Below are 11,503 nucleotides of genomic sequence, written 5' to 3' on the forward strand. Positions count from 1 at the left end.
GAATTAGGGTAAGGTTTGAATTGTTTTGAATAGATTTTGGTGAGTTGGGATCAAACTCTACGTGAAACTCAAGGCTAGAGTGTGATATGTTAGCTTAAAATTTTATGTGATGTCCTTTTTCAAATTATAGTATAAATAGAGTGATTTCATGTATATGGGTGTGCCATGTTGGTTACTCAAATTGGTAGCTTGATTACCAACTTTGAAGGAGTGTTTTGGAATCATGAGGCTAATGGTGTAGAATATGAGTTGGCTAAATATGGTTTAGATCTATATTTGCGATTTACTATTTTTGTTCTAATTTCTACCTTTTGCTCGTGCCTCTATTGTTTAGGTTACTTGTCCTTATCGTTTATTCCAGGCTTTTAGCTCGTTTACTTCATGAAAAAAAAATATAAATAGGGCAATAAAGTTATATTGATTAATTGGCTAGTGGGCCTTTACTCCTTAATATAAAAATATAAATTATAAAAAAATATATTTCAATACAACGTGATTTGATTTGAATATCTAATAACTTCATAATTTTCTAAACCAATTAAGTGAAATGTTACAATGAGTTGTCATTTCAATTTCACTTTTTTCCGTTTATGCTTGACCTTTACATTCTTAGAATATCACTTCCAACTTAGTAGAATGATACTTTTTTTGGTTTCCCATGGAGGCAATCAATCAATTTTCGAGCCACAGGTATATGGTGTTAACTCTCACCGTGTGCAATTTTTTCATTCACAAAACTCGAACCTGAGACCTTACTTAAGGGGAATCAAACATATATCACTTGATCCAACACCCATTGATGTTCAAGAATACTTAAATACATCAGATTAAAGTTTGCACAAATAAGAAAGACTAAAAACCATCGTGGTTTGGTCAAATAAGTTGAATTTGCTTTAATCACGGTTCAGATAAATAAAAAAAGGTAAGATAGCTCCTCCAACAAAATAAAAAACATGATGGTTCACACATGTACGAAACTATTGGAAGATAATACTACATACCAAATTAAATACTTTCACATCTAAGATTCATGTCTCAGCAAATAACAATTCCACTTGGTCATTGCACTAAGCAAGAAATAAATTAAATCTAATTAAATGCAAACCTGATCTAACAGTACATGAACAAAAATTTCTGATCCTTTTCACCCTTTCATGTTTAAGTTCAAGTTGGGGAAGTGGGTCATTCAGCACATGAATTGGATTTTCATACAAATGACCAGTTTATGAAGGAAAAAGCCAAGCAATGAACATCGTTATCTTCGGCATTAAACACTTTCCATGCTATGGCTTGTTCATATGAAACATGTCGGCCCATCGTCGACATGCAGATCCCAGCTGGCAAATAAGCAGACCCCTGATGGAACAAACAAATGTAGTTTGTAACTTGAAAATACAGCATGGTAGAAGTAATATATAAGCATTTTAAATGTCATTGGGTTAAGGAATATTACTTGCTGCATTAACTTGGCAAAGTCTGCACACAATGTCTTGCGTCCAGACTCGTCAAATATTTTATCCAATGTGATGTCTTGTAAAGCTACTAGAGTTGTTTCTAGCATGTCAAGGCCAGCTTGATTTGCAAAGATGAACACCGGCAGCGACTGCAATACCGAATATATGATAAATCACATACACCTCACATGATAAGCATTAAAGATACACCTTCCTAATCCCATTATCAATATAAGGATCAGCTATTGCACTATGAGATGAAATGAAATCAAAACCATACCTTCACTGAACAGCACAAAATGGCATCCTGATGATGCCACAGATGTTTCAGCATCAAGTCACCAACAAGAGAATCTGATCTCAGTAAATCTGCTCCCAAATGGTAACTAATTTTGGCAAGAGTAGGCATGTTAGACATTTTGTTGAAAAAGAAATATCAACTAGAAAGCTTAACAAGATAGTAAAATGAACCATTTAACACGAATAAAAACATTACAGAAGGGAAAAAAATATCTGAACTATGTAAGTCACAATGCACTCAGGACTGACACTTGTTGGGAGGAGCAGCCACGAACCCCGAAAGGGATTAGTTCCTTACCCAAAAAGGTGAGCAGATACCCTTGGTAGTACAAAAAAAACATGCTTTATTAACCTTTAGTCAGTTAGAAATATTAAGCAAACTTGCCTGTAACTCTGGCAGATCCATTGAGCTAGTGTAAGAGCTTCTGGAGTACTAGGAGAAAATTTTGGTCCAACACCTGGGCTTATACCAGATGGGGAAATAGCCATGGCAACCCTCTGCACAGAGGAAATTACACTGCGAACATATTGACGTGCCATGATAGCAACATTATCTTGCAAATTGCTGTCGAAAGGAAACTGGAAGGCAATAGTCAACACTGATCGAGTGTTTTGACTAGATGATGCATCTGCACCATGAGCTGTCATTGGGCCCACTTCAAGACCAGATGTCAAATCCAGAGTCCGATTAGTAGATATTGTATCCTTTTTATCACCCTGAAAGACAATAACACAGTAATATTCAGTAACGAAAGAAGACAAGAAGTGATAAAGATAGCTCACTGCGGAAGTAAAATACAGAAAACAAAAACACAACTGGTTTTGAAGCCAATGGAATGACGCGAAATCCAGAAGGCACCAACAAAGCATCATCAGGAAACATTTCATCGATTGGAGCAAATATGAGCTCAGAACAAGCCCCAGTGTCATTCTCATCAATTCCACTACATATCTGCAATATGACAAAAAAAACATCTTAGTACCTGTATATATTTGTCATTTTCTTTCATGCATAAACTGTAAAGGTTCACAGCAATGAGCTACAAATGAAGTAAAAACTTGGAAGGAAAAAATATGCCCAAAACCCCCTCTGATAGTATAATTACAAAGTTAGAAGGATTTCAAGTAGCACTTTCTTATCTGGAGTTGTAATGTAAAAATATTAACCTAGTAACACAAGCTCTCCCTGCATAGTAATGTTCATTCAGTTTGAATTTCGAACCAGCTAGGTACTCATATGCTAGACATCTTGGGAATTATGAGTAAAGGGTAGAAGTGGTTATAACAAATATTGCCATCTGACAAGGAGTGTGGGTGATCAAATCAAGGAGTAAGGCTTAAAAGATAGAACAAAAGAGAAGATGAGGGGCATAGGGGCATAACAGAATTTTGGAGTGGTTTTGAGGGGCATAGCTTCTCTGAATTATTCTTTTCTTTTCAATCTTGCCACTACTATTTTTCTCTACTTCCATTAATGTATTGATTATTGCTCTACACTTTTTCCTACTATACCAGTGTGAATACCAGGATCCATCAGAGAATGTTGGGTAGAGATATTTATACTAAAAATAATTGCACCCTTACAAAAAACAATTTGAAGAAAAGAAAATACATCCACATTTGATCTGAATCAGATTACGTAAAAATAATTGAATACATAAAACATTTCTACAAGACTCGGCATCACCTGTAAGAGATGAATGTCCCTAGAAACAAAAGTGTCTTCCTGAGCAAGGGAGTGACCTTCAAGCCGAATAACTTCAAGCATCTGAAATGAAAACATGGCATTATAAGGAATGTTGCATGAAAATACAATTGTATAAAGTGATAGGACCAAAGCTGCTGATTGACATCAATCTATTGGGTACCAAAACATGCACATATAGGTTTACCAAAGTAGGCCCAGAACTAAAACGAGCATGCATGTGAGACAAAAGACAAATAACTCAAGGACATGCTAGCCAAAATCTGAGGGTTCCCTTGACATAGTGAAGAAATTTTGATCTGGCTTGTCCCTGAGCAAGAGAAAGTAAAAATACCTCTTCATGTTCAATTGTATGGCCAAGGGGCATGATTATTTGACTGCCAGTGAATCTAGTAGGTCTCATTCCTGGATGCGCATAGGTGCCAGATTTCAGTGATGCGGCAGCATAAGCATCAACATTGAAATCAGCCCACTCTGAGCGGTGCTCCCTCAGAAAGCGAACCAAAACTGCAGGAGGGACATTCTGCAAGTAAAACGTAAAACTACAGTCATATGATATTTCAAAGTGTGAAGGTCGGTCATCTATGATTTTAAGAGGCATTTATCCATTTCAAGCAAGGATCAAGTTCCGTATTGATGAACATATCAATGAAATTGTGTGCCTCGCAAATTGTATTCAGAGGTCAAACTTATGAAGTGACAGTTTTACATGTGATGCAAACAACATATTCAGGCGTAAGTTACAAGACATGAAAGCAGCAGTTACAAAAGTTTTCTACATAGATGCCCTTCTCACCTTTCAATGCATTAAAATTAACATTTAAAAACTATACTAGAATATCATGTCATTGGATGCTCAGACTCACTTGGATCAACATAGAAGCTTTTGCACAGAGAACTCCTCCAAGGAATGTAACGGAACTTGACGGATTAGAAGTGCCATTCAGATTCTTGGCTGAATTAACTGCAATAATTACATCTTCAGCACCATCACAGTTCACTACAGTCCATCCATCATCATTGAATCCATTTACAGCATCATTGAAGCCTCTGCAAGTGAAATGCATCAATTTTCAGTCAAAAACAAGTACAGAGGATTGCAGATGATATAGTAAAAACCAACAATCTATAACTGCTGACTGAAATAGCCTTCGAGCAAACAAATTATATAGCGTGGCTACCTGCTTAATCTTTGGCTGAAAGTTCGCAAAACAGCTGGCTGCCTACCCAATCCATATACCACTTCACCACTTGTTTCCTGAGCTATTTGCCTGATATACCGAAGTGCCTAATACAAAGGCGACCAAATCAATACTTGTGTTAGAGGGAGGCAGAGGAGATGGAAATCACATAAAGTGAATGTGAGTTCAGAAAGCAAGTGAAAAAATTATTGAACTTGAAATGAAGAATAACAAACGAAACAAGAATGAAAAAAGTATGAAATTTTTTAATGCCATAACCTTACTATCAATTTCTAGGGGATATATCTGCTGCACAGTGTAACAGCTGTATGCAGAGACTAGCACTAATAATCAAATGGTATAAAACAGGATTGCTCAAAAGGTTGTGTTTCAGTTGGCACATTGTTCACAATAATATTAGTCAACGAAATTTCAAAATAATTCTTTCTCGTATGAATTAACAAATGTGAACTTACTGCAATGGTCATTTTCTGAGCTACCACTTTTGATGATTCATAAAGAGGTCGTAGCACTTCTGGTACATTCCATGCCTATTTGAAAACAACAAGTGAATTAATGTACATGAAGTAGAAGTAGGTGTGCAGAATATACATTAGCTCATTGTTAAGAAGCCAGACCTCAAGATTTAGGTGGTCCACAATGTGGATGATTGACCCTCCACCCTCACACGGTCGAATCAAGTAGCCACTAGGAAGCATTTCGGCTCTCACAAACTGAGTAGCGGCAGCTGGGTTAGGGCCAGTGCCAGAACCAGACAGTGATCTCTCGCAAACCTTCAAAAGTGGAATCAGAAAGCATGTGAGTGCAAATTACATCTAATCATCTCCCTTTAACATAGAATCTAAAGAAAGGACAACGAGGTGCAGTTTTATATATTAATTATATAATATATATGACTTTAGTTATGCTTAGACAACATAATGCACTGACCACAAAACTGCCATTTTCCAAAGTTGTAGTGTATCTCAGAGTCCAGAAATCCCGGGCAGGAGCCAGAGTTGTTGGAGCATATGTCTGTAGCAGTTTCCAAGGTTACTAACAGGGATGAATAAAATGAGAAAGATCTATTGAATCTTCTATTGAATATTAACCTGTGTGTAAAGAAGTTCAATGGTCCCACCATTTCCAGCAGGGAACATTGTGAAAACTTCTAGGCTCCGACAGTCCCGAAACCAAGATAAACGATCTTTTAGGATCTCCACAATCTATTCAAGAATTTAGGGAATAAGATTCAATATTCAAATAGCTTATGGACATTAGCTTGCATATCAAGAAATTACAGAAGAATTGCAAACCATATTTTTACTTCATATTTAGAAAGGATGAACTTACCTTCATAGGTTCTAAACTAACAAGACCGCAGGCTCTAGCTGCTACTCCACTGCAACTTTGTGAAATAGCAAAGATCCCAACCGAATCCGGACCAGGCTGACAAAATGATTTTTGCATTATAAGAAAATGGTATAGATGACTTCATATTCAAAATCAGCACAGTATCATGATAAAATTCACAACAATAATCTCCTAGACGTCACACTAATTTATTTGTTAATTTTATTGCAGGGAACACACAAAAAACCTTCATCCCAGGCATCTGGACCCAATCAACAGCCGTTCCTGTAGCCTTGGAAAGGAACTCTGTCAAGGTCTCCTCTGCAATTGATAGGAGCCTGAAGGATCATAATAGAAAATGAAAATTAGTGCAAGCTTCATGATCAAAACAGCATAAAGTAAGTTCATTTCATAAGTCACCAAATTACCCAGCAGGGTTATTAGCATCTCTCATAGAATGCTGAGTAGTAGTAACCACCGAATCAGAACTAGCATCTGTAGTTGCTGCCGTTGTCTGCGTAAATCAGAGAATAACAGTTCAAACAAAAAAATAAGTGGTAGATATTATTATCACATGTTTATATAGAAGATAATTAAAGATACAAGACAATTGGCATTTATAACAACTTAAGGCCTTAACCATGACTTGAGCATATCACATGAACAACAATGGATCAATTCTTTCTTTTCTTTAAGACTGACAACAAAGTAAGAAAAATGACAATTAGACAAAGCAACCAATTTGAGAGAACCATGTTCATGGACTTACAGTATGCAATTGCTGCCTCATAAAACCATTCTCACCAACAAGCTGTGAAACCTGCTTCTGCAACCGATCATTTTCTTCCATCAACAACTTGTTCATTGCTGAAAGTTTCCGATTCACTGTCTGAAGCCTTGAAGCTTCTTTTCTCTGCTTCTCTCTACACCTATTGAAAGTCAAGCAAACCATATAAAGCTCCAAAGTAATAAAACCTCAAATACTAATAAATCTAATTGCTGATTTGAGTGATTTCATAACCAAGACACTAAAACAGAATCTTGGTTTTGTTTACCTTCTATTCTGAAACCAAACCTTGATTTGCTTGGGCTCAATATTAGAAAGATTGGGGCAATCTCTGATTAACTGTTGCCTCCTAAGAGAGCTAGGTTTGGGGCACTCAGCATAAACCCTTTCCAAAGCTTCAACTTGTTCAGCAGTGTACCTTACATATTTCCCAGAAATTGAATCAAGGTGCTTATCAATGCTACCACTGTTGTTGCTGCTACTTTCTCTGTGATGAGCCACAGCCATAGCCATGCTTCTCCACCCTCCAACACAAAGTTATAATCAAAGGTAGAAGAAGACTATTGGTGCTAGTAAAGTTTGCAACTTGGCATGGATAAACTGAAAAGAAGATTTGGAAGAGGTTTATAAATAAGGCTAGTATTAGTAACTGAAGTAACTTGATTGAAAGGTGAGAGTATGGTAACTATACTAAGAAGAAAAAAAACTCTTTTTTTTTGTTTGAAAGAGTGTACTCCAGCGAATGGTTCCAGATACTAAACACGAAACTGTGGCTGCTCTTGTTTAAAAACGGCACAAACAAGAAATGAGAAGCAATACCCAGTTGTCATGTTAAGGTTAAAGTCTGAAAGAGAGGGTTTTTATTATCTAACTAGACAAGAAAACAAAAGGGTGTTCTTAGAATTTGAAGATAGTGTGATGTGTGTGTAGGTGGAGAGTTTTCAAGAAGGGAGAAACCCTAATCATGTTGAGAGAGAGAGAGAGAGAGAGAGATTTTCAGGGGAATAAGGTAAAGAGAAGAGAGGGGGAGAAGAAGCAGAAGGAGAGAGAGAGAGTGAGAGATGAAAGAGAAGAGAATGTCGAGAAACATGTGAGGGAGGCATGTATGTATGTATGTGTTCATAAATGTTCGGCGATTTGACGTTATTGTCCCTATTCCCACATTTCATTCCCCACGCGCGTGATGAGGCCAGCACTGTTTTTTAAGCAAGGTTACTACTTATATGAGTCTATAATATAATTTAGTATTAAGATATAATATTAATCTATTTTATGTAAAGATTTACCTTTAAAATAAAAAAGTGAAAATTATTTGATTTTCACAAAAATATTATTGTGAATGAAAGAACACAATAACACATTTATTTGTACTTTTAAAACATATTTTATTATCAAAATATATTGTTTTCATAAACTGTGTAAATAGAATAGAAGTATTTATAAAGAGCATTCTTTGTTAAATTTTCAATGTTAGTATGAGTAATATATTTATAATATACATAGTTCTAATTGATGAAATAAAATGAATATGTTGTAAAAAAAGTTATTTTAATTAATCTAATAGAAATATGCATGTACTTCCATTTAATGCATTGGCACATTTATTATTGTTATATTATTAGTGAGAGAAAAAAGATGTCTGACAATGTATGAGTTTTATACATTATTATTGCATCATGTATTATTGATATTTTATTATGATTAACTTTTAAAAAATGTAATCCAAATGAATGGTGTATATACATAAATCTTTATATCGTTAGTGTATAGATTTTACACTCTATTATTAAATGGTTTTAAAGTTCTATCTTACATATCTATAAATAAGTTGTTGAACCATAATAGCCCTGAAGTGTTTGATAAAAAAATATAAACGTATTTTTTTTAAAGAACCTTTTTATTCTAAATTTTGGAAAACATTCTTCTATATTCATGCGGCGCTGACAATATTACACTTGGTCGGTGAGATTTGGAATTCCTTAAAATTTGAAAATAACATCTAAAACAAAATTGAATCCCCCAACAAAAAAAAGTAAGAAAATAACACTTAAAAAATAAATAAGAAAATATAATAATTAATTTAGGACGTGGTGTTTCCATGTTTTGCCTGCTTTTGGCATGCGTCAAAAGTAGTGTCACGTGCTTCCCATCAACCCAATATCAAATAGTGACGCTTACAGCATGGACATATATTAATTTAACATTTTCTTTTTATTATTTTTAGTAACCTACTTTCCTCATTATTATACACAATAATTAATCCAACTTTTTCTATTATTGCATCACAAGCAACAACCAAGATATCATAAAGATTTTCCTTTTCAACACTTCAGGTTGAAATTAATCCTATTGGTACCATTATTTTATATATTAGGTGGCACCATTGAATATATTAGACATGTTATATTGGTTCAAACTCTTAGGAGATAATAAAAGAGAAATAATGTATACATTGACAATGTAAGAGTTCTTTACTCTGTCACTGTATTATCTAACATTCATTTTCAATCATTATTAATTTTTCAGAAAAGATAATCCAAATAAACAGTAGATAATACAATAATTGTGTATATATCTTTATACTATTTACCTTAAGAGTGTATAGATTTAATAATCATGAGAATGATACAAGGGTTAGTTTTGTGTATTCATGCACCTTGGTTTCATTGGTCCAATGATATATCTTCCACCTTCAGCACTAATGTCCGAATTAAGTTTTTTTAAGCATAAAAAAACGCCATTAATGTCATTGCAGTGGCCACCGTACGGAGTATTTGTTAGTACTATATAGTATATACAAATTCATGATATTTGTCAAAGGTTTATCCACAATTCAAATATGCAACGAACTCAATTTGTTAACATTATTAAACTATATGAAAATTACTAAATAAATTATTAAACTCTTTTTAGCTGCAATACATTAAGACCCATTTTGCATGGATTTAACTAGAATAAGAATGAAGTTTTTAAATAAAAGTTATAAAAAATCGCGTATAGTAAGTTATGCATTTAGAAAATATTAAAGTCGAATACAATATCAAATAACATGATGTATACATTCAAGCAATGGAAGAGATCAAATAGAGCATAAGAGAACAAATTTTCATTAATTTCAGCATAGCTTATTAAATTATTCACTAAAACTTGTACCCAAAAAAAAGATTCACTAAAACACACCCTAACTGATAAAACGAGTTGATTAGGATGAGAATAAAAACCGAACATGTGAGTACCCGCCCGAACCGAACCTGAATTTAATGGGGGAAAATTCTATGTGATTGAGTTCGGGTTCAGGTTTTACCCGGGTTTAAATTTCAGGTTCGGGTTTGGTATAGCAAAGACCCTAACCCGAACCCGCTCCGAAGTAAGGTAATTCAATTTAAAATTGAAATTTCTATCATTTGCCAATTGTTTTTAATTTCTAATTTTACTTTACATACTATTCGATCTTCAAACATAAAATAAATGAAATAATACAAGAGAAAATAGAAATGTTAGAGAAAAATTACACGAAAATAATATCATATTTTTCTTAATACTTTATCTTTTTCGGGTTCCCATTGAATTTGGGTTCGGGTTTTAAATTTTGGGTTCGGGTATGTGCAAACCCGATCCGACCCGCCTCGTTGCAATTCGTAGAGTTGATAAAGTGGATAAGTTGACCTGTTTTTGTTAGTTGGGTCTAAAGTAAATAACTAATTTTGTATGATGGTGCTAAAAATATCAAAAACAGTGAAGAGATACAATGAGAAGGAATTTTGCTTACAAGTCTTGTTCAATAGAATCTCTCACATACACGATTGTAGAAAGAGTTAAGCAACTATTTTTTTAAAAGCTTAAGCGTTTATTAAAGCTTTAAAAATAACAAGTTGATGAGTTAAATTAAAAATAAAAAAATAATAACAAAGGCAGATCCGGTGGATCAATGTTCTAAGTTGTGTCACAAAAGAAAAAGTTAATAGATGGATCAATCAACTCGATTCATTTTAACCCACAAAGTATATGAAGAAAAGTAAATTGGCCTACCTTAACAAAAATACATATAAACTAATTTTTTAAAAATGTATATAAAAAGATACACAAAATTTTACCCCTTAAAATTTGGTTTTTGTTTTTTTTTTTGGGCATAACTAGAAGAATTAAATTAGCATGATTCTACAGTTCTTTCTTATGATTTCTCTCTATCTTTCTTCATAGGAAAGTAGTACTTTTATGTACAAATAAGATTAAAATTGTCACTGTTTATATTATTAAAAAATATGCTATATGACTACATGACAACTTATAATTATGACAATTTTGATAGTCATATTAAGGCTCCAATTACAACCATATTGACCACTTTCTAAAATGTTCCACAACTACTTAAGCACAACATAACCTTTGTTCTACAAATTAAAAAAGTCAAAGCATCTTTCACAAAAATATATATTACAGAAAAGGCCCAAACAATGGTGGTAAAGTGAAAATACCATATGCATATATTGCAATACAAGGTGGTGGTGGTGAATGAATTGAGACCATAAAAATTGCTTTAGACCCATACACAAAACAACAAACATGAAAGCTAAAAAGGCCTTTGAAAATGCACAAAATGACAGAAACATAATTTGTTGACATATCTACCTAGTTATTAATAAACATATAAGAAAAAAAATAGTCAAAGATCTTTGTTTGGATATGATAAGGGAGGAGAATGTAGGTTGAACACCAAAGTTTC

The 11,503-nt window shown here is 33.9% G+C and overlaps 1 protein-coding gene across 1 annotated transcript; it reads right to left on the minus strand.

Annotated features, from left to right (window-relative positions):
* LOC109355322 (homeobox-leucine zipper protein REVOLUTA-like) lies at positions 992-7,762 on the minus strand. The gene is made up of 18 exons (XM_019598421.1): positions 7,049-7,762; positions 6,763-6,922; positions 6,422-6,507; positions 6,241-6,331; positions 5,994-6,089; positions 5,753-5,866; positions 5,592-5,675; positions 5,279-5,434; positions 5,117-5,191; positions 4,641-4,747; positions 4,326-4,509; positions 3,794-3,982; positions 3,442-3,522; positions 2,572-2,706; positions 2,140-2,471; positions 1,735-1,840; positions 1,454-1,603; positions 992-1,356 (listed from the first exon to the last, which is right to left on the minus strand). The coding sequence occupies exons 1-18, from the start codon at positions 7,291-7,293 to the stop codon at positions 1,207-1,209; spliced, it is 2,541 nt and encodes an 846-aa protein (XP_019453966.1). The 5' UTR covers positions 7,294-7,762; the 3' UTR covers positions 992-1,206.

Source organism: Lupinus angustifolius, chromosome LG08, assembly GCF_001865875.1.
Source record: "Lupinus angustifolius cultivar Tanjil chromosome LG08, LupAngTanjil_v1.0, whole genome shotgun sequence".
In the NCBI taxonomy this organism is placed as follows: domain Eukaryota; kingdom Viridiplantae; phylum Streptophyta; class Magnoliopsida; order Fabales; family Fabaceae; genus Lupinus; species Lupinus angustifolius.

What these genes read in the sequence shown, in the direction of transcription:
- LOC109355322 (XM_019598421.1), bottom strand. Translation starts at nt 7,293, where the DNA reads ATGGCTATGGCTGTGGCTCATCACAGAGAAAGTAGCAGCAACAACAGT. An exon ending in TTGAACTTCTTTACACACAG is followed by an intron (nt 5,676 to 5,752) that starts GTTAATATTCAA and finishes AAACTGCTACAG; the next exon opens with ACATATGCTCCAACAACTCT. An exon ending in TGGAAAATGGCAGTTTTGTG is followed by an intron (nt 5,435 to 5,591) that starts GTCAGTGCATTA and finishes CCACTTTTGAAG; the next exon opens with GTTTGCGAGAGATCACTGTC.